A 24,669-nucleotide genomic window follows, 5' to 3' on the forward strand; every position below is an offset into this window, starting at 1 on the left:
ATAGATAACACAACATTTGAATAACGTATTTTAGCATGTCAAAGTCATTTATGCATATAAAATATATTTTCCCAACAACAAAATGGCTAGTGAAAATGGCGAGTGGCTAGTAACGTTGGAAAACTACTAGCCACAGTGGCCGGTGTTCAAAAACGTTAGAGTCAAGCCCTGTGTATATGTATGTATGTATGCACACACAGAATAACCTGTGGCTCATGGAAAAAAAATTATAATTTAGGATTATTATAAATCGGCTTATATATATATATATATATATAAGCTGATTTATAATAATCCTAAATTATAATTTTTTTTCCATGAGCCACAGGTTATTCTGTCTGTGCGGTAGGTTAATTATGACCCAGATGACAAATAATAAAATAAAATAACAAACAAATAGGCTAATTAATGATAAGCTGCTTTAAAACTTCAAATGTTCAACAACTTTACAGTTTCATGTCTTAACAATAAAAATGAAAAAAAAAAAAAAAACTTACTAAGGTGAAGATCGAACACGGATTCTTCAGCGTCGAAACGCAACATGCTGACCACAAGACAACAATGGTGCTGTTAGACTTGAGTGGCCGGAATGATATTTACATCAGCACTACCCTACAGACTACATTTTGTTTATAGGGCTGCGAGACAATAAATAAGAAGAGCCGAACTGCGGCAAAATAATGGATAAAAAGAGTGAGGCTATGGTCAAATAAATGAAAAAAAAGTGCGACTGCTGCTTTCTCTGTTCGCCATGCTGGAGAGGAACAGTCTGCGCAAATGGAATGCAGAGTGGTTGTCATCGACTACAGCTCTCATCTGATTGGCTGAAAGGTACGAGTTGCCCTGAGAGAGTCTCAAAAATACACACACAGACACGTATCCAGGGGGAGTCGTACGTGAAAGAGGATTTGCACATTCTCATTCAGGATGAACTCGCAAGTTTTAAACATTCAAAACTTTTTGTACACTCATACATTTGCAAATGGTGTTTTGCATTTGTGAAACGTATTTTATAAAAAAAATTATTTTTATTTTGTGCACGTGAAATTTTTTTATGAATATAAATAAATATTTTACGCACGTGAATTTGATTTTATGCACATGAATTTGGCTACGCATGTGTACATCATGTCTTTTGCGTGAATTATTATTAAGTCTAATCTGTCTTCATACATTTATTAATCATAATTGAACATTTACTAATGCATTAGTGACATTCAAGTTCATGATTGTTAACATTAGTTAATGCACCATGAGTTAACATGAACTAACACTGAACTACTGTATTTTCATTAACTAACGTTAACTAACATGAACAAATACAGTACTAAATGTATTGTTCATTGTTTGTTCATGTTAGTAAATGCATTATGCGTTATTGTAAACAATGATCATTAAACCATATTAACAAAAATAACAGTAAGCAAAGAAAGCAGGTGAAACATACCGTGTTTGATAATGAAAGGATGATCACGTGCACACGGTTAAGGCCTTTTAATAATCTGTTCAAAGAATAATTAAAATTAAAGCAGTGACCGCTGCTGCTTACAAAAGAATGCATTTTTTTATCTTGAAATCAGCAGGACTGTCTGTGGGTGAACTATCATCGCTGTTTGTCTAGTCTATTTCAAAGGTAACAGATTGCACCAGTTGCGCTTTTAGGCACGATTGCTTTGCACAAGTAAACGGGAGTGGGCGCACTTTTTAACTGTTGCGCACCTCATATCACCTATGCGTGCAAGTGATCATCCTCTCGTCTGGTATTTACCTTCTTTTTTGCTGTTTTGCTCACGCGAACATAATTATTTTTGTCAGTCGTGCTGCTTCTCGATTATAAGATCACATTTGCATGAATATTGGGCCATGCTTATTGTTGAACTTTGCTTTTAAGAAAACTACACTTTGTAGCAGATTTCCAACCAGCCAAAGTGGCTGTTGGAGGTGTCTTTCAAACCTGCCAAAGCTGAAATCTACCCACATTTGGCACGTTGGCGGTTGTTAATATAAAGCCCTGGTTTTAGTGGTTTAGTTGTAGTGACAGTGATGACATGTATGCGGGATTATGTGAACAAAATGAAAAGTTAGTTTACTACAGTACATACATTTTAGTGAAAACTAAGGGTATGTAGTGTTGACAACAAAAGATGTCTCTTGATTTTAAGTATTTATTACCTTTGATGATGATAATTATCTTTGTATTACATTTCTTAAAATAATCTATTTAAAAAGGTGATCCACATTGGGAAAAAATCTGATAAAACTTTTAATTACTATTACTAATGTTGAAAATACAACCCAGGCTTATTATGGATACATACCCCTGTATACATTTTTGGAAAGTGTGAAATACGTCCCAGGAGGTGTACTTTTTTGCAAGCCACTGTGTATGCAACTGACCAACTGAGTATTTTTTATTTTTTTTTGGAAACCACGATACATTTAGAGGGCTCTTTGATATAGATTCTAGAATCTAGGGTCTAAAATAATAAAACAGTGAATTTGTTTGTACAATTATGAATGTCTTTATTGCTACTTTATATAATGTAGTTTATTCATCCTTTGTAAAAGTATTCATAAAAAAGCTTTTGCATGGTAGTGTAAATTACAAATCACATTTCATTTATTACTAAGTATAATCTATTGAGATGTATTATTATGTAACCTAAGCAATCCTTTGTAGGACATACTATGACAACAATAACATTACGATCTAAATTGGGTATTTCATATCTTTAAAAGTTTATATAGTTGTATATATTCTATTTATAGTTTTGTGATAATACACTAGATCTTGTGGGAGAAAGCAAGTATTTTACTTTTAGGTCAGTGGGTTGCTAGTTCAAACATATTTGTATGATCTCATTTATTTGAAAATGTGTATTTACAAACAATTGAGCATAAAGATTGACCTCTAATAGCAAAACCTTAAATAAGATTTTACTCTGTTGTAATGTCTACTGTACCTCTGAGAATGTAGTTTTGGTAGTTTTGATCAGCTTCAGCTCCCACTTTAATAAGACATGTGAGTCCCTCCGCCATCACAAACTCATGAACCAGATCCTTATCATCCTGCAGAAGAAAAACAAGCAGATTCTTAATCCAAGCTGAGATATTGTGCATGTATATATGACAAACTGAGAACAAATATTGTACACAGACATAGCACATGATGTCAAGCAAGACAGGAAAAAGAAAAAGTTGCTGATGCTTAACAACTGAAATCATAAACTCTCTAATGAACATTGGATTGTTTTAACCCACCACTCGTCAAATATAGACAAATACAACAGTTGAGCAGAGTTAAATAAATTTTAATTTTAATGTATTGCAAGAAATAAACCCAACATTGGGTTTGTCCATATGTATTCCGAAGTTGTTTTAAGGGGTCATGGAAACCTCAACTAAATAATCTAAGATTTTAACATATTTATTTATATGTGTTGAGCATAATTAAAACAATGTTAGCATCTGTTTGCATAATTGTAGGAAACAACTGCCTTTTTTGGGGCTTTTTCACAATACTTTCATTTTCAAATAATCTACAGTATATAGTGTGACGCCTAAAACAGCAAATCTATGGCAAAAAGAACTGAACACATTGGTGATGTTTACGCACATGGAGAACTGATCTACAGCGAGGATAAGAGATAGATACAATGAAATGGAGGCGGTGTGTCCATTGTAAACCCAAGGTTATGTCTCAATGTAAGCATGCGATCAGCTCTTGGATTTAATTGTTATCTATAAAATCATTGGTTACCTCACCTATTTCAGAAGTTACCATAGATTGGACTTTACCCTTTCCTCCCCCTCCACCTAGAAATGTCTTTCTTCATGTACAGGTCAAATGGAATTTCTTTAGGGCAGGCATATCTGTTTGTGTCTTGTTTCTGATCTGAATTTTTCTGTTCGTCAATCTAGTGACGCCCGACTTTTGATAATTCAATCAAAGAACAGAATCATTTAGAACCCTTTTAAGCTGACGTCCTCACAAAAGTAAAAATAAGGACAATCTTAACTTCCATTTCATGACGACTTCCAAGCCCCTGGTCCGAACCCAACTTGAAAGTTTCATGAGCTTTCAATACAACGCAGCAATTTTAGAGTGTAAAGAAAAAAAAAATTGACAGTTCATAATGGGACCAAAAAGGTTTTGACTAGCTTTAACACAGCTTCATAATGACCAATGAGAATTTCAGAAAGGTCCAGTTGTGCTCGATATCAAACTGACATGGTCCAAAAACGAAGCTTATGCATTCCTATCTGTCCAGCGCTCTGTCAGCGTTTTCTCTGTGCTCCCTAAAGGTTTTCACTCCTACACCAACACATGCTGTATTGTTCTGCAAGCTCTCTGTCCACCAGGTGACGGACGATTCTTTAAATAACATTAAAAATAACTCAACATTGAATGGAAATTTAGATAGATTAAATGTTTTTGAAAAAATGAGTTTTCTATTCAGTTTTATTACCATTTTTAAACTCAATTTAAATATACTGTATCATTTAATAGGGTGTATCAATATACTGTGCCACAATATATGCCAATACTAAAATGCATCAATGTGTTCTGTGTATGTCAACTAATTTTATTGTCTATAGTTCACCTAAAATCAGTTTCCTTTACACTTACAGCAGTTTTCAGTAGTTGACTATGTCAATCAGTATGTTCAGCAGCACAAACACACGCATGTGGTCTAGCATTGTTGCTTTGATTTTTACGTACATGTGCACTTAGAGATTGAACAAATAATAGTCTATGTGTTTGTATTTGTTTTGTCATTTTATTGAGATTTATACACATCTAAAAGCTAAATAAATTATCTGTTTATTGATGTATGGTTTGTAAGGACAGACACAATTTGCCTGTCATAAAACTACATGACTAGCCAGATTTTGAGGGATGAAAAAAATTCTAAATATTTTTTTTTAAATATTGCCAAAAAAAAACCAAAAACATACCTGTGCAACATACAACTGGCTCTGCAGTCCAGTCGCATTTGGTAATAAAGTATGAAGAAAGAGAAAGATGCATATTAAATATGATAAATAACATAATTATTGTATAGATTAAATACACTCTCACTCACTCACTGTCCTTCAGCTCAGTCTTTGATGTATCAGGGGTCACCAAAGTGGAATAACCCACCAATTGCTCTGGCAAATGGTTTTATATGGTGAATTCCCTTCCAACCACAACAGATTAAATACAGTTTATACTATTGTTCATTTAACATAATAATTTTCAAAATAAGGATGTCACGGTGGCATAGTTGGTACCATTACATTATTAGTGTTTCCTGGTGTTGGGTTGTGGCTGGAAGAGCATCTGTTGCGTAAAACATATGCTGGACAAGTTGGTGGTTTATTCCGCTGTTGCGACCCCAGATTAATAAAGAAACTAAGCCAAAAAGAAAATGAATGAATGTATGTGTGTGTGTGTGTGTGTGTGTGTGTGTGTGTGTGTGTGTGTGTGTGCGTGTATGCGTGTGCGTGTGTGCGCGCATGCCTAAAATATTAGGGTTAGGGTTAGGGTTTTTATAAACCTGTTGTACTAACACTTGATAATAAAGTATAAAGCTATGATTTAATTTTGACATTTATAAACTTATAATTTATAATTTCTTAAAACTTAGTCTTAAAAATTAAAATACATAGTTTCGTATTTTCGGTTTACTCAAAATGTTATATTTCTCTGACTACAAAAGGTATTATTTAGTGTTTGCTATATTTCATACACCTTTTTAATTACAGCTAGTTCATTACCAACCTTTAAGTTTAAGCAGCAAAGATATATCAATGCATTAACGTCCGGTGTTGTTTTATAGAGCTGTCATGAACTCGTCCCTGCAGAGTCTCTCTCACTGAGCACGGTTCTAAATCCTTTTTCACTTCCTTCCCATGGAAACCCTCTGTGTTTGGGCTCAAGTAAATTTGGGTTGCTAAGTGCCGACCGAGTGCTTCACTGCAGTAAAGAGCCCATTAAACACGCAGTATAAGAGGTGTGAGGAGCGGGACGTGTCTTCACTTGATTCATGGCACTCACAGCTGGGCACACTCCACTAATTCTCCGATTACAGCTTGCATCCTTTCTCTGTCTCCGTGTGGAAGTGAACGTCCAATATTTCGGCAGCTTTGGGATTTGTGTGGACACACCCTATTGGCTGATCTGAAAATGATTAGGGGTGTTGGACTTGTGGAATTTATACTGGCACAGACGCTTCATAATGACACAGTATGCCCGCGTCTGGAGAAATGCACTTTACTGCACATGCACTTAAGCGAACGACAGCATGAAGAATGCGATTCTTGCCACAATTCTTCCTGAGTCAGGCGATCAATCAGACGACTGCTCTTGCATAATGTTCTCAAGTGATTCATACATCTTAGATTAAAATGCAGGGAGATTAGGAGGATTATGAGATCGCTTTCAATAACTGGAAGTGCAGAACTGGAATTCTGTCCAAGTCCTGGCTGTGTGCGTGTGTGTGTGTGCGCATTATGGGAGTAACAACCTAAAAGTAGCAATGCTACATTTTTCAGTAGTTTTTATTTATTTATTTATTTAATAATTTTTTTATTATTTTTTATGTAATTAATTAATTAATTTATCTTTATTTATTTATTTATTTATTTATGCTTTTTCAGAAGTAAGCAGTCTTTTATGACTATACTGCTAATATATATATATAAGTGACTTGATGTATCATAACAGTGATTGTAGAGTAGCTACTGTATCACAAGTGTAAATAAAGGGACAGTGTGACCGTATATCATTCAAAATGTCAAACTTGCAACTTTACAACCCCAAAGATAACACATTTAAATTCAAGTAAAGTATTTCATTTAAACTGTATGTATATATATACAAAAAATAACATTTTGTATTTCACAATTTTCTAACATATACATCTACGTGTACCTAATTTTGCAGTTATTTTGTTGGATTAGATTCAGATTTGGCTTAGTACTGACCAATGTATATGCACAAATATACACTCACTGGCCACTTTATTAAGTACACCATACTTGGACCCACTTTAGCCTTCAGAGCTGCCTTAATCCTTCATATAATGTATGTTGTTTTGTGCGGTAGGATGCCGAATTCGAGTCCAAAAATAGAAAACTTAACTTTTACCATACACCACACACTGCTTTAATACCGACTGCAGACGTCTTTGGCTAAATGGGAGCTGAATGAAGTGAGGAGCTAATTAGAAATGCTGGACTCTGCAGTTCTCATGTCATATCAGGTAAGTTCACACTATGCTGAACCATACACATCACTCGTTTTTTATTGCAGAAATGATTTCAGCAAAAACAGTTACATATGGGGAATTAAACCGCAGACACTGAATGCTAAGAATGAAACGTGAAAGTTACGTTTATTAAGGTAAAGTTGGGATTATATTCACACATTCATTCAGTGACAACTTGTGATAAACTCCCTATATTGTTTACCACTGCACTATGAATATTCGGTCTGAAATAACCTGCAAGTGTGACTTGAAAACAACATTAACAGTTTATTTGACTGTGAACATGTTGTACTTTGATAGTCATTGGCTGCTAATAAGATTTCGCTATTTAGACTTTGCAAATAATACTTTAAAGAAATTATATTGTGAAGGAGAAAGTCCAAATGTGCGAATATAAAACCGACTTTACCTCGTTCACATATCCTGCCGTACAGGTGCAGTTCGCTGTCAGAATGCAGTCGCTTTGCGTGTTGGTGATTAATTACCCAGGCCTTGTATAACATTAACTCTGTCTTCTTTCCTTGTGTTTGGCTAAGCAGAATCTCGGTTTTTAGCTCTACATAGTGTTGAATCTGGTCATCATGGAGCATTATTTCTTGCACATGACCACATAGAACATCATTGTTGGCATAAAAAGATTTATAGACCTTTAACTTCTCTCTTGTAAAATCACTTGGAGCTTCAATTAGATTTATATTTGGTGCTGGATGCTTGGTCATTTCGTCTTATCCAATATCCATTGGGAGGGTGCTATCGCAAATGGACCTGTCAGATGAACGCCGCTCAATTTAATGGTAATTTTGCAGAATCACTGTGCTTATAACTGGGCGACGAGCTGTTATAATATGCTGAAAGCATTATGTAAATAATGTATATAATGTGTAATCAATATATCTTATTTCTAAGACAACAACAAATTCTGCACCACATCTGATGTCATTCCCTCGCTGTAAATGCTGGCTCTCCCGTTTTTTTCTGCCACCTCTCTGCGCGCGCATCCTGAATGTTTACAAACATTTTAATTGGTCTATTGGATTGAGCTCTGGTGACTGTGGAGGCCAGTTGAGTACAGTGAACTCGATGATTCACGGTTTATGACATGGCATGTTATCCCGTTTTTTAAGTAGCCATCAGAAGATTGGTACACTGTGGTCATAAAGGAATGCACATAGTCAGCAACAATACTCAGGTAGGCTGTGGCATTGACACAATGCTCAGTTGATCCTAATGGGCTTAAAGTGTGCCAAGAAAATATCCCCCACAACATTACACCACCACCAGCCTGAACCGTTGATAAAAGGCAGGATGGATCCATGTTTTCATGATGTAAAACCAAATCCCGACCCTTTCAATTTATTGTCTAATTTTGTTGAGCCTGTGCAAATTGTATCCTCGGTTTACTGTTCTTAGCTGACAGGAGTGGCACCCAGTGTGGTCTTCTGCTGCTATAGCCTATCCGCCTCAAGGTTCGACATGTTGTGCTTTTAGAGATGGTCTTCTGCATACCTTGCTTGTATCGAGTGGTTATTTAAGTCATTGCTGGCTTTCTATCAGCTCAAACCAGTAAGGCCATTCTTCTCTGACCTCTGGCATCAACAAGGGATTTGTTCCCACAGAACTGCTGCTCACTAAATATGTTTTTCTTTTTTGAACCATTCTCTATAAACCCTAGTGATGGTTATGCATGACAATTCCAGTAGATCAGCAGTTTCTGAAATACTCAGGCCAGACCACCTGGCATCAACAACCATGCTACGTTCAAAGTCACTTAAATCACCTTTCTTGCCCAGTCTGATGCTTGGTTTGAACTGCAGCAGATCAGCTTGACCCTGTCTACATGCCTAAATGCATTAAGTTGCTGCCATGTCATTGGTAGATTACAAATTTGCATTAACGAGCAGTTGGGCACCAACCTAAAAAAGTGGCTGTAAAGTGGTTATTGTATAGGACCTTATATCAAATATTAATTTAAAAGAGAGATTTGTGAGGGCTGTACTTATACATGCTAAGCACTGTAAAAGTTACTTAGGTCCTTCTTGTTAGTATGTTGTGTTGTAACTAGGGTAGAAAAGGTTGTGTATATGTGCTTTCACAAAGCTATAAGCCTGTTTCTGCTCCAGAGTCTTTGCATTTATTTTGTGTTTATGCTTTGCCTCTGACAGATTTAAATACTGTTGACAGGTGTGATTCAGGTGCTTTTGTCATTAAAAATGCTCAAACATTAGTGGAAAGTCATTTAAACCCACACAGGCACACATGCATGCACGCACATGCAGTGCAGTGGTCAGACATGGTTTCTCCAGTAGAAAAACAGTAGCTTCCAGCACAGCTTTAAAATCAATCAATGATGGAGTCTCCAGCTTTGGTATCTGGCAAATTTTTCGTGCAGCCAGAAATTCCAGCGCAGCCGTATACAGCTAAAACATGCATGAAAACAGTCACACACATGTGCTGTGGACCAAAAAGACATTAGCAGGTGCTCAGGTTTTCAGGCAGCTTACCTGGAAGATTTGCTTGAGAGAGAACAGTGCTCTTCGTAGCTCACGACCCGTCGAGTTGTACAGCTTTTCTGCAGAAGAAGCAGAGAAAAGAAATCATCAGTTTGATGCATTTCACTTTTTGCACTTATAGTATACATTAGCAGCAAATATTTATTAGCAAACATTTATTCATTTTCTTTTCGGTTTGGTCCATTTATTAATCTGGGTTCGCCACAGCGGAATGAACCACCAACTTTTCCAGCAATTGTTTTGCGCAGCGGATGTAATTCCAGCCGCAACCCATCACTGGGAAAAATTAGCAAATAGTTTAGCTTATAAAAGTGAATAGCTATTAATGTTATAAGGAAATATAATCAAGATATCAAATCTTTTTAATCTTTTCTGCACTGTATAACTTACACATTCTGATTAAAGAACAACAAATGAATCTCATTTATTGTGATTTTTTGTTGAATTACATTAAAAAACAGACGTGTCACTTTAAAACTGCAGGAAAAAACCTTTACTGAATGATAGCGGGATAAAACTGAATAAATAAAAAATGTTTTTTTCTCTAACTAAAGGGTGTCTAAATGGTGTCAACTGATGATCCAACAGTAAAAATTACAAATTCTACACCTTATCAAAAGGGTCAACCACCCTAAATCAAGAATGCATGATTATATGGTGTCATGGCTTTGCAATAAAAAAATGTGGTTATAATGGAAGTAAATGGGGCAAAAACAGCCCCCAAGATAACTAAAGCGTAGTCAATTTGAACAGTACACAAGGGTTAAATACTATAAAAAAAAAGTTTGAAGAAGAAAAAGGAATTGCTTTGTTCAAGTTAGTATTCCAAAGTTACAATGACGTATTATTTCTGGTAGAATATCCGAGTGCAGATCCATGCTCGTTCTGACAACTAATTTTGCCTAAAACACATTTTGTGTCGTATGCAAGTTTAATGACAGATATGCACATGTGCAAAAATTGTTAAACTATAAACAATAATTGCGGATGTGCAAGACTAACCATTAAAGCCTGATTTACACTTTTGTGTCAAGTGATCTATGTACCCTTTCCTCCCTTATGCTGTTGTGTGCATTTACGTATACTTCTGTGTTCTGTCTGTGTTGCTCTGCAGTAACACTTTAGAAATGCTAGTATGCAATAGGAATTTCACTTTATTTTGCCCGTGTTTTGAGTTTATGTTAGAAATGTGTGTTGCTACTGTTGAATTACTGTATCTCAAATTCACATTCAAGGACAAAAAAAACCTCCAAGCTGGACACCTTTATCCCAGAAACAGTTCAGCACTATCAGGTTGTTGCAGTAAGCAAATTATAAAACCCTGTGTGCTAGTGTTTATTGTTTAGGGTGCACTTCACTTGCCTGCCAGGGATTGTCAGGGTTGAGCAGACCAACAAACCAGCCTACAGTCTCTGACTCAGCATCTATATCAAATAATGAGCATGCATATCTCTCTCTCTCTCTCTCTCTCTCTCTCTCTCTCTCTCTCTCTCTCTCTCTCTTTCTCTCTCTCTCTTTCTCTCTCCCTCTTCTTGATTATCTCTTTATCGATGGCTCTGAGGCACTGCATTTGGAAACCACAAGTCAGATTGCACAGCATGCTGTGCTCTTTCTCTATTTCCCCTTTCTCAATGCATCCCCATAGAGACTCTCATTAACATTCCGACCTCAATATTGGCAGCCTGAGAGCCAATTTAATCTTGCCTACTGCTGTGTGTGTTTGTGAATGTCAGATTGTGTGTGTTTGCATGCATACATTATTAAAATTTATCAAACTATTATGAATAAATAAAAAAAAAACTTTTAAAAGTTTTGTTTAGCTAACTGAATTATGAGATAATAATATTAATAATTGTAATAACAACAATAATAATAGCATCAATAATACAACTACTACTACTAATAAAAATAATAATAAATAATAATAATAATAATTTTTTGTGTTTATTTATAATTTAAATTATATTTATGTGTCGGTGCAATAGCCTAGAGCTTAGTGCGCTAGTTCAAATCCTGGCTCGAGAACATTTCCCATCCCTAACCCCTCTCTCTCTCTCCCACTTTGTTTCCTGTCTGGAATACTGTCCTATCAACTCAATAAAAGGCAAAAAGGCCAAAAAATAAATCTAAAAAAAAATTATAATTATGTATATTTTTTAGTTTTTTAAATGTAGATTTGACAAACATCAACATCAAGGTCAACAACAACAACATCAAGTAGTAGTAGTAGTAGTAGTAGTAGTAGTAGTAGTAGTAGTAGTTTTGTCATTATTCCCATTCATACTTATTTTATTTGGATATTGAATATTACGAGTTTGTTATGTGGTCAATAAAAAAACCATTGGTAGTAGAGTTTTAAGACATTAGTGTTAGTATCTTCACTCTTCCGTAGTGGTCAATTTAGCATTTTTATGCCATTTTATATTGGAACTCCAGTAATTGTATTGGCCAGCTGGCACCTTTTCTTACATGCAGCTCCTAAGCGAATTCTGCTCCCAATTTGTAAGAAATATAATGTAATTCTCAAATCCCCAACCCCTAAGACAGACATGAATCTGCTAATATAGGTTTCATTGCTAATAATTACAGAAATGCAATACTCCATACAGGAGTACCATATCCACATGGTATATATCCCATATCCCATAGTATTTTAGCTGAAGCCTCGTGTTTGTCCGCCAGTCCAGAAAGGATTTTCTTTTTCTTTCGGTTGGGCTTTATAATTGGCACATATCACCAGGGCTTGTTTGCATATGCAGTAATGACAGGATTTTGTGTTGGTTTTGACAGGACCACACCACTGTGATTTACCCCAGGCATATGTTTCTGTTGTGGGGTTCTACAAATCATGTTGAACAAAAAAGAAGAACCGCATGAAGCAAAGCTCAACAGACATCTTACTTTTCAAGCAATGTGTCAGAACTTTAATCTGGCTTTGCTCAAATGTAAATCAAAGGCAACTCTAGAAAGAAAGACCCTCTGGCATACCTGCACACTTCTGATTAGAAACAACAAAACAAATACCTGAGGTAAGATAAACAAGCCTTTTTAAAACAACCTGTCAAAACGTTCCAGAAAAAAAACAAAAAAAAAACAGCAAAAGACAAACTTGAGAATCAAAATCATTTAGCAATGTACAAATTATTGTACAGGGACCATGTTAAAATTTTCTGTTAAATGATCAACAATTCCACACCAGAACAGCTTTACTTTACATGATAAACTTTTTTTTGAACAAATTAAAAACAATATGTTTTAGATAGTCACATACAAGCCCTAACTGTCTGAATACTTCTAACTATGTGTAATTAAATATAATTACACAAATATACATTCACCGGCCACTTTTTTAGGTACACCTTACTATTACAAGCTCTGACCTGCTGGAAGTAGCCACCAGACGATAGGTACACTGTGGTCATAAAGGGATGGACATGGCCAGCAACAATACTCAGGAGGTAGGCTGTGGCATTGACACAATGCTGACCCTACCATCAGAATTTTACAGCAGGAATCAGACCAGGCAACTTTTTTCTGTTTTTCTATTGTCTAATTTCGGTTTGCGAATTGTATCCTCAGTTTCTGTTCAAGGTTCGATGTGTTGTGCATTTAGAGATGCTCTTCTGCATACCATGGTTGTTTTGAGTGGTTATTTGGGTATTGTTACCTTTCTACCAGCTCGACCAGTCTGGCCATTCTTCTCTGACCTCTGGCATTAACAAGGCATTTGCGGGTACAGAACTGCCACTCACTGTATATCTTCTCTTTTTCGGACTATTCTCTGTAAACCCTCTGATGCAAGGTTTGAACTGCAGCTGATCATCTTGGCCATGTATACATGCCTAAATGCATTGAGTTGCTGCCATGTGATTTGCTGGTTAGAAATTTTACGTTAACGAGCAGTTGGACAACTGTACCTAATAAAGCAGCCGATAAGAGTATAATGTTTTTTTTCTAAATTATTTTATTTGTTGGCAACAGAATTGCAAAACACACATTTTGATTTGAAAAGATGATGTTCACAGTGCTGTGCTTCTGATTAAATATTTACATAATATTAACATAATTGCAATGCAGTCTCTGCAATTTGTTAATTGCTTGAAACTACGACATGCTCATGCGTATTCAAATTTAATAAGAACAATTACTGAAGAACACTATTTTTTCATGCACGTAACTATACTGTGTTTTTACACAGTGGCCAAGTTCATCTATGTAAATACACCAAAACAACATTAACATTATAGCAGACACTGTAAAAAGCTCATTCTCAGCCACTAGACTGACAGGGTATTCGAGTGTCATCAAGTGTCAGAATATTGTTGGACTGCTTTACAGGAGTTATTATTAGGGATTATAGATCGCAAAATTTAGCGGGTTTTTTTCAGCATTTTTTTTTAAAGCATGACAGTAAAAAATGAATGCAGTTAAGAATGTATTAAAACATAGATTTGTTTGTCGTAAAAATTTGTAATAATGACAAAAAATACAAATTTGTGGATCTCCTTCCGGGTTCAGCAACGCTGCCACTGTGGCAAGTTTATTCTGGGAAATTTTCTTACCCCTTGGATTCGAGTGTGATCCTGAAAAATCTTTGTTTTAAGGGCTATTCACCCCTTCCCTTTAACCCTACACCTTCAAGCTAAAGAGGATTGGGACACCCCTCCCCCTTGGTGTGCAAGCAAAAAACGAGGGGTAGGGGTAAGGGGCAGAATTAAAATTGGGCCTAAGTCTCTGATGTCCCTAAAATGTGTGTGTGAAGTTTCAGCTCAAAATACTCCACAAATAATATTGTATTAGTCTTCAAATCTTCCCCTTTTAGACTTTGTCCTAATTGTGCCATTTTGGTGAATGTTGCTTTAAATTCGAAAGAGATTGGCTGTTTCTCAATTCCTGATGATCATGTGACCTTCACATTGTTTTAAATGGTAAATTTTTAAACATTACAGCATCCATACAACGATTTATTGTTTTCCCCCTTTTCAAAACATATACTCTGCATAAAAACATTATAAATATATGATGTATATAAATATAATACAATATAAATAAAACATATTTTAATATAAATTTCAGCAAACAAACATCCTTAATGTGTTTATTTATTTATTAAGATGTTTATGGTAATGTTTAGATTCATTTAGGGAAACTCCTGAGGTAAAAAAAAATTATATCTCTGAACTTTAATAATAAATCTAAATAAAATGCTGCGCTTCCCACATCCAGTCGCAATGACTTCTGGGACTTCCAGAGCGAGTTCGGTGCACAAGTCTGCATCGTTGCATCCTCGATATCAAGAACACGTCCGGGAAGTTTCACGCGTCCTCCGTACTTGCGGTCTTGAGTACTGGAACTGAACTTAGGCAGCTGATGGTGACGTTGCACGAGAACACGAGGACGCAAGACCGCTGAAGAATGCATATTAAAAAACAAGAAAATTGCTCGAGGATCTTATGAGCTCAGGGCTCTCTCCCGAGACAGCATGCCAAACAATTCAATTCAATTCAATTCAATTCAATTCAATTCAATTCAGCTTTATTTGTATAGCGCTTTTACAATGTAGATTGTGTCAAAGCAGCTTCACATAAATGGTCATAGTAACTGGAGCAGTGTGGTTCAGGTTTTAGTGTTTAAGTTCAGTTCAGTTCAGTTTAGCTCAGTTCAGTGTGATTTAATCATTACTGAGAGTTCAAACACTGAAGAGCCAATTCATTGATGCGTAGCTCTACCAATCCTGAACCATGCGAGGCAGTGGCGACAGCGGAGAGGGAAAAAAAACTTCACCTGATGGGAGTGAAGAAAAAAAACCTTGAGGGAACCAGACTCAGTTGGGCACGACCATTTTAATTTCTTCGCTGGCCAAAATAAACAAGCTATACATTTTTACCAATAGAAGCTGGTTACATTCACAGACTGTTGCCACACAACTACAAACTACAAACCTTGTATAAACATTATTTTAAAAAAAATAAATAAATGTCTCCTTTAATGTGTCATTTTCATGATTCTCAAATAATGCAATGAACATGTTTAAATACCATATTTGTAGTTTATGTGCATAAAGATTTTTGTACTTGTAGTTCTGTGTTGATCTTACTTGTCAAAGTCTGACACAGTTGAATCAATGATATATAGCATACAATTATGTGGGTGTTTTAATCGAAATCACTTTAAACCAAACATGTTTGAATAGCAGTTTGTTTATGCATAGATGTTACAACCAAGAAAGACTTGAGAAACTATCTTTAGACCTCAAAAGCATCTGGTGGTAATTTGTTGTCTTCCTCACATTTAACATTGTGTCTTGAAACTTTCTTTCAGAATCAACACAAATAACTACAAAAGCACTTTCTGTTCAAGCAAACTTGGACTCAAAAGTTCCTCCATCTCCTGTTGTCAAGAACCTCAGTAAAAATGTTCATCCATCCATCCATACTTCCCTCTCTTTCTCTATGCAGCATTCCTCTGTTCCTACTGGAATAGAGAAGAGCAGACAGAGACGACTGCAACCTTTACTCAGGGGCTTCCATTCAGTATTCATCCCTCAATTTCTTTCTTTTCACATAAATCTTTTTCTCACTCGGTCAGACGTTCTGCCTTCAGTGAAAGTCAGTATCTTTGATTTAACAAACTAGATAAAAGCATTATTTATTAATTTACACAAGTAGAAAAATCATTATTTTTTAACTCACTAAAATAAGTGACTTGTAGAAGGCATTCACACAGAAATCTATGATACTATATTGGCCACAATGTATGTACTGTAAGAATATAAGTAAAAATGGTTAATGAGTTGTTGGTTTAGAAAATATAGTATATTTCTGACATTGTTTTGACTCATTAATTGAGAAATCAGGCTACACTATATAAGTCACACCAATGTTTTGATTTACTAAAAAGAGTTTTCAGACTACTTTATTCATTTGTTCATTTCCATTAGTCCCTTATTTATTAGGGATCTCCACAGCAGAATGAACTGACAACTGTTCTAGAATATGTTTTTTTTTACAGTGGATGGCCCTCCAGCCACAAGCCAGTACTGGGAAACACCCATACACTCATATTCACAACCACTCATACACTAACTGACAAAAGTCTTGTCGTCGATCTCAGTTGTAAGAGCAACAAATAATATCTTGACTTCTGTTGATCATTTGGAAAAGTGCAAGGCAAAAGGTAGATTTTTTGTTGTTGAATCATCTGTTGAGCTGCATTTCAATTATCACAAATACTACAGAAGACCTGGAACCTGCATGGACCCAAGATTCTCACAGAAATCAGTCAAGTTTGATGAAGGACAATCATGGTTTGGGGTTACACTCTGCAGAATAGATGGCAACAGCATGAGGTATCAAGACATTATGCTGCCCATTACATTACAAATCACAGGAGAGGGAAAATTCTTCAGCAGGTAAGCACTCCTTCTCATACTTCAACCTTTACACCAAAGTTCCTCTAAGCAAAGTCAGACTTTACTGTCCTAAATTCGAAATCAAGGCATGATGGTATTTTATTTTGGTAAAATAAGTGTAATTTAGAGGCCTTTGCCTTTCATATTAGCCACTTCTGATATCAAATCAGAACTTTTTTTTTTTTAATATATAATTTACAGCATAAATAATAACCCAGAAATCCAACTGGATTGGACAAGCTGTATATTTACTATGAATTAGAAGTCAGTTCATTAGAATCAGTCATGGCAGAACCAATTCATTCATTCACACTTTTTGTGCAACCCAACAGTATACCTTGTTCTATTAGCTCACCATCTTTCAAGCAAGATTACCCAGAATTCCTCCTGAAGTCTACACCCCACATGATTCATTGATATTTGTTGGATTTACTACATTTGTTAAGGCAAGTGGTTGCAAATTTACATGGGCTGAATTAAAACAAACAAATAAAATTTTGTAATGTTCAACATAATTTTATTGTTTAAATTCAGCCTATGCAAATTGTTTTCAAACACCTACCTTAAGAAAATGTAGTAAATTCAATAAATTTTTTTTCAGTGCACCGTCCGCCAGCTTAAAGGACGTGAACTGGCAGCTGAGCTCTGTGACTGCTAAATGATGAAGGGTAATGAAAAGGAGGGTCAGTGTAGGATAATTTCTCACAAACTCTCTCTCTAATAGAGAGCGCAGAGAGCTTCAGCGATCCACAATCAGACACACGCTGATTCAGCTAATCTCCAGTTCCTCTCTGCGGTTTCTGAAAGAGCCTCATGAATGTGCTTATGATCACAAAGATCACACAGTGACAAACACACTAGTCATAAAACCACAATCACGACATGGATCTTGTTGTATCATGCAATGAATCCTTTCTCTGGAATGCGTGTGAGGCCGACTCGTAAACTCGCTACTGTACTTGCATGATCACACTATACAGTATGTGGGTTTAGAAAGTCTACTGTAATTCAGTTTCTACACAGACTTTCTCCAATAAACCTGTCACAGTGTTATTCCTGCCCTTGTCAAAAAGCCATGTATATCTGCAGACACACAGAGCACATAGGGAGAGTGAGGCCCTCCTTTAATGAGAAATATTTCAGCTCTGATTAGTTCCATACCAGCTGGCAGGGGTAAGTGCCCGCAGTACTCATTACTGTCCTCTGTCTCATCACGTTCAGGACAAAAAAAAAAAAAATAATAATAATAATGATGGCCAGAGAGAGTAGAAAACAAAGGAGCCAGTCACAGTGTGAGGCAGAGAAAAAGAGCAAAGATATTTACATTTTGCAGCACATAATTATATATTGTAAAATAATGTAAAAGAAATGAATATGGATACAAGAAAAGTTTTAATAATAAAATAAAGTAAAAATAAAAATTAATTAAAATGAATTAAAAATAAATTAGAAAATAATAAAATAAAGAATCATCTTTATATGATCTTGAAGACAGGAATAATAATGCCGAAAATGTCTTTTTTTGCCATTATATGAATTACTTAAATTAGTCACAAAATGTCTAATTCCCTTAAACTTAATGCTTAAAGCCAGAGTATACTTTGACTGTCCACATTTCATAATGATCCATTCTCTGCATGGCCCTCCTGATGTGAGTTTTATCACTAAAGGCATCTGCGGAGATACAAAAGAGCAAGCAAGAAGAATCTTTAAACCAGCTGAGTTCACTTGGTGGAACTACACGTGCTGAACTCATGAGTATACTTTGAAAGCTGTGCAAGCATGGCTATGGTTAACAACAGAATAAGTCAAAATTACTTTACCTGGGCCTTTAGGTTGAACTTTTTTTTCCCATATAGACAACAAAATTAGCTGAACCCAATTCAATCCAGGCTACATTATTAAAAGCAATAAAAGGACAAAGACTTTGAATGTACAGTTGAAGTCAGAATTATTAGCCCCCCTGAATTATTAGCACCCTGTTAGTTTTTTTTAATCAAATTTCTGTTTGAACGAAGACTTTTTCAACACATTTCTAAACATAATAGTTTTAATAACTAATTTCTAATAACTGATTTATTTTATCTTTGCCATGATGACAGTAAATAATATTTTACTATATACATTGTAAGACACTTCCATACAGCTTAAAGTGACATTTAAAGGCTTAACTAGGTTAATTAGGTTAACTAGGAAGTTTGGGGTATTTAGACAAGTTGTTGTATAATGATGGTCTGTTCTGTAGACTATTGGAAAAAAAAATTAGTTTAAAGGGGCTAATGATTTTGATCTTAAAATGGTTTATAAAAAAATAAAAATAGCTGAAATAAAACAAATAAGACTTTCTCCAGAAGACAGAATATTATCAGACATACTGTGAAAATTTCCTTGCTCTGTTAAACATAATTTGGAAAATATTTAAAACAGAAAAAAAGAAATAGAAAAAAAACATCAAAAGGGGGCTAATAATTGTGACTTCAACTGTACGTTCCACAAAAGCCGAACAAAGTTTTGAACCAAAGGTACAACATGTAAGATTTTTTTTTTTCATTAAAATATCCAAAAACCACAAGAACAGTGTTATATATACTGCAAAAAATAATAATAATAATAAAATAAAAATAAATGGAACACTTGAAGTTACATTGTGTGTTCCCTGAGTGTTATGAGTAGTATATGTCGCTGAGATATTATACTTACATTATCCCAAATGTTTCAAATAATGTTCCTTAAATTTGCCAAGTGTCACAAACCTGTATCGTCATGCTAATGGTGTCACACACCTTCAATTTCTGTTTTGGCTTTATAATAACAGGGAAAGATAAAATAAGAATTAATATGTGTGTTTTAACAAAGTCAATTAAATTACGAAAAATTGCTACTAAACTACTAAAACAACAACAACAAAAAAAAAACAGGCCAGGCCAGGCCAGAAGGTAGTTCATAAAGGTCTGGTATGGCATAAGGGGAACAAATAAATACACTTTTTTTTTCTTTTTTTTTAGGTGAACTAACCCTTTAAGTGTGAAAGTGTTCAACAATTATGTATCACCTGAGGAAATGCACATCACAAATAATGATACTGTATCAATGACACCTGCTGCCTCTCAGTGGTTTTCATAAAAGCCAAAAGAGGAGACTATGAGCATGGAAACATAAATCAGTTTTTATGATTTTACACCCACTTCAACATTTTCTGAGAAACTAAGGTCATGCCTACTTTGATACCAGTGTCTGAACAACTCTGTCTGACGATAATGATAATAATTATCCAGCAATAAAAGTATAAGCAGTAATTGTGATACCTGTCAGTTGCTGTAGGGGCTGTGAGGAAGTGATAGAGTGGCATCTGTATGGGAAAATCTAAAAACACACACATTTAAATGATGTCTGTATATAATTGATTATATTTTCCATTGTCGAACCATGTTCTGGCTTGATAATACATACACTGTAAAAATATCCATAAATAAGCATTTTTTTAATTGTGATTCATATTTTCTTTTTTATTTTCCCCTCTTTATTTATGCTTTTGAATGGGATGATGGGATCTTGATCTTTCTTCCTACAACTTTTGAAGCTGATTAACATTTTTTAATTGTTTAAAGCGATATATTGTCTTTGTTGGTTTTATATATTATGATACAAAAACATGTAATAAACTGCCAGTAGATTTTTTTGTTATTTTACAGACTTTATTTTTTTATATAAACAATTTCTTGAAAATTATATTACTTCAAACTACAAATATCAATAAAAGTCACTTTGTTAAACTGTAGAGTTGAATTCTTCAACATCAAACCAAGCAGGCAAACAACCTCGTTAATATTAGATTTAGATTTAGGTTGTGATGTCAGGTGACCAAAATTAAATGTCTTGCCAGCATCTAAGGACAATGTTATTTTGACGTCCAATAACAACGTTAAATGAAATTTATATTTATTTGATTTTAGATTGTGCTGGAAATTTATTTTAAAATTCAACATCGAGCCAACATCCTAAACAAACATTAAATATTGACATTAAATACTGACATTTATTAGTCAGGAATAGCAACCAAAATTTAATGTCTGATAGACGTCATAGTGGTAACATCCATACAATGTCAAGCTGTAACATCATTAGACGTTGATATTTGGTTGATTTTAGGTTGGATGTTGGACATTGACATCCACCTGATTTTCATTTCCAAACAAAATGGAACGTCCCCACGATGTTAGGATGCAAAATCAATAGGGGGTGCCTTTCCGAAAACCATTGTTAGCTAATTAAGATGGCAAGTTGCATTGTTACAAAGATAGTTTGCTGTTCCAACGAACATTCGCAAACTGCATCGCAAACTTGTAAGCTTACAAGTTATAAGTTAGACTCATAGTTCCTGGTTGTGTTCTATTCCCTATTATTCCCCAATAATTCTTTATTTATATAAAATATTCTAACATTTAAACTTGGAATGATTAATAAAAGAGCATTAAAGTCGTCTCCCTTAGGTGTAATTTGCTTTCAAAGTATTTTTACAAAATCAGATTTAGTGATCTTTATATTTAAAATTGTGTTCCCTTTGCACTTTGAAAACATTTTAGTAATTTTGAACACAGCCATGGCTCATGACAAAAGCTCTGTGACTATTATTTAAAAGCAGAATTTACGTTACGTCTCCAAAGCTTGTGAAATCAAAAATATGAGCCTAGCATACGTAATGGTTTTAATTTATAGTAGGTTATTTATTAAGTATCTGTACTGTATTTGACATGGGCCTGTTGGTTTGAGCATTTCTTTAGTGGTTTGAATGTGTCAATTGTAAAAGTAGACTTTCAAAAATATATATATACTGTATATACATACACACACACACACACACACACACACACACACACACAAATAATAAACCATTAGAATACTTGGTAGCTAAATGATTTTATATGGAATATCTTAATATCATTTGTACAGAAAACATAAATAGGTCCTATATGTGTGGTTTATATAATTTTCAATTAATAAGGAAAACGAGTGCATGTTTTTTATCAAAACTAATAGTGGATTTTTTTAACAATATCATTTGCACACAAAGTTTTTTTTTTTTTCTCTAAAGATGTTCTTACTCCACCATATTTAGCGCGTCATTATGGATGTTTTACATTATAACTAACATGGTTCAAACAATGGATTTGCAACAGAGAAACTACCTGTTTTGGGAAAGACTCGTCACTAAATAGTTCTTTTTCCTAAATGATGCATCATACTATGATAGTTCAGCCGCGAATTCTGTTGCTGTTTGTGAAACGCACCCCTGATGTCCTGTTGACATTCTTTGCCTGCCCGGAAAGTCAACAGAGCAGAGATCAAGGTCCCATAATGCAAATCACAAATAAATTGAAAACACTTGTCAACCACAAAATACAGAAAATGTTAATCATCAGATATTATTTCATAGAGTAGTAAGTAAAATGATCTGACTCAACTGAGCACGGAAGTATTAGTTGATTTTGTTAGAATTTTACAGTTTCCATCCTTTTTTATTGGTCTAATTTGATCCTGTGTCTACTAAATATGACATATGAATTTACAAATGTATATATGACTCCTTAAATTAAAACAGCTCAGAATTATAAAACGGTTAGCTTTGCTTTGAAATGTTTGCATTTTTTTTTCATTAAATATTTTGTCACTTAATTATGCTTGGGACTTCTTGATTTTAAGAGTTACTTTTGTAACAATTAATTAAGAGTGACAATTAATACACATCAACAGCAACAACTAGGGCTGCATCATTTTGGAAAAATCTAATATCGCTATATTTTTATTCCCTGTGATATACATTGTCATGTGAATACAATTTTGCTAGATGACTATTTGGGAAAAAACATTCTAATTTTAGATTGACTGAAAAGATGGGGAATGCATATGCATAAAATATAAGAAACAATCCACAAGCGACAGGATTCAATAAAGAAAAAAATACCAATTAAATACACAGCGTTTGACTGTTTTCCGATGAGTCAAACCGTGTTAAGCTATACAGTGACACACAAGCTAAATGATAAATTATAATCTAGGCTTAACATTTGCAAAATGATAAGCTATAATTCAGACTCAACATTGTGTATGCTCGCGATGTGACAATTGCGAATGATCACATTGCCATAGCGATGCTGAAACGATATATTGTGCAGCCCTAGCTACAATAATATTGACAATAGCGGTTTGTTTGTTTAATATTATTTTGATTGTTTTCTCTTCTGTTTCACAAGTCTCCACAGACCACCTGCACATATTTCCTTCCCTCCGCCTCTCCAACTCTGTTCTTCATTTATGGAGAGAAAACAGGAGTAATTACGGTGAAAACCTCCTCAACATGAGTGTGGGCTCATAACATGCTGCTTTATGGCCTGACAGGCTTCTCTGCTTTCATCCTCTCAGTCGGTCCAAACATGGAGTGGGTGACAGGCCCGAAAAAACGCAGATAAACACAGGCAGGTGGAAAACATTAGGCAAAAATGCAGGTAATAATGAGATCACTCGAGAGCGGTGGAAAGCAAAACTGGAGAGGATTTGCTGGGTGAAGTATAGGGAATTAAGGGTCTGTGCGTGTGAATGTGTGAGGGAGTGGATTTTATTTGTGTGTGCATCTGTCTCCGACTGAGCCAATCTTATAGACTTCAATATCATTAATTTTGTGAGGAGGGGTCATGTCAGTACATAAATAAAAATCCCAAAAGTCTCCTTAATATGTTCTTTTACAGCAGTTTCAGTCATTAATGTTTATTACTCTGTTTTATTGCATATTTTGAGGTATCACATCAGAAACAACCAATGGAAATGGCAAATTTTGAAAAAAAAAAAAGTTTTTAGTCTTATTTGTGGTTGTTTTAGGCTTTGGTGAGACTGAACTCACTAACTCAACCAAAAATTATTAGCCGAAAATGGCATTTTTTGTTTCAGACCAAAAGAGTTTATAAAGTACTCTGCTATGCCAAGTCTGCTATATTAATACCCAATTTACACTAATACGTTTTAATTTTAAAGTTCAAAAGTTTTGCTACGGTTACACCTTCTGTCCACACTACTGGTTTTTGAGCTACTAAATTTCAGCGTTTTGAAAACGATGAAGAAGCGGTTTTGGTTTTAAAACGCTGCTGCTTTGTGTTAGTGTGGATGTGGAAAAACGAGCATTGGCAGCAGACAATATTAAGTACACAAAGTTTAGTCTTAAATCCTTTCCTTGTAAATTCAGACTTTGTAAGATTTATATGGAAAAAAAAGCACCTGAGGACACATCGGATAAATCTTAAAAGGGATCAGAATACTTTATAACGTCATTACATCACCCTGGATACATTGTCTTAACAATAAAATAAAAACAGGATATAGCTGCCTATTTTTATTTTGATATTAACAACTTAACAGACACCAACAATGTTGAGGTGTCATATAGCTTCATATTTATATGAGCGTCCTCTTCATTGTGTTCATATTTATAACAAAACTGATC

The 24,669-nt window shown here is 34.9% G+C and overlaps 2 protein-coding genes across 20 annotated transcripts in view; both read right to left on the reverse strand.

The window, feature by feature from the left end:
- Window positions 1-24,669, reverse strand: part of LOC141378071 (uncharacterized) — a 502,199-nt gene that overhangs the window by 342,868 nt on the left and 134,662 nt on the right. The window lies entirely within an intron of this gene.
- fhod3b (formin homology 2 domain containing 3b) overlaps window positions 1-24,669 on the reverse strand; it is a 352,315-nt gene that overhangs the window by 140,189 nt on the left and 187,457 nt on the right. For all 19 annotated transcript variants that reach the window (XM_073925424.1, XM_021466894.3, XM_073925423.1 and 16 more), the window contains 2 exons: window positions 9,758-9,825; window positions 2,964-3,069 (listed from right to left, as the gene is read on the reverse strand). In XM_073925424.1, coding sequence (XP_073781525.1) covers window positions 2,964-3,069; window positions 9,758-9,825 — 174 coding nt within the window. The remainder of the gene's footprint in view (window positions 1-2,963; window positions 3,070-9,757; window positions 9,826-24,669) is intronic.

Source organism: Danio rerio, chromosome 16, assembly GCF_049306965.1.
Source record: "Danio rerio strain Tuebingen ecotype United States chromosome 16, GRCz12tu, whole genome shotgun sequence".
NCBI lineage: Eukaryota > Metazoa > Chordata > Actinopteri > Cypriniformes > Danionidae > Danio > Danio rerio.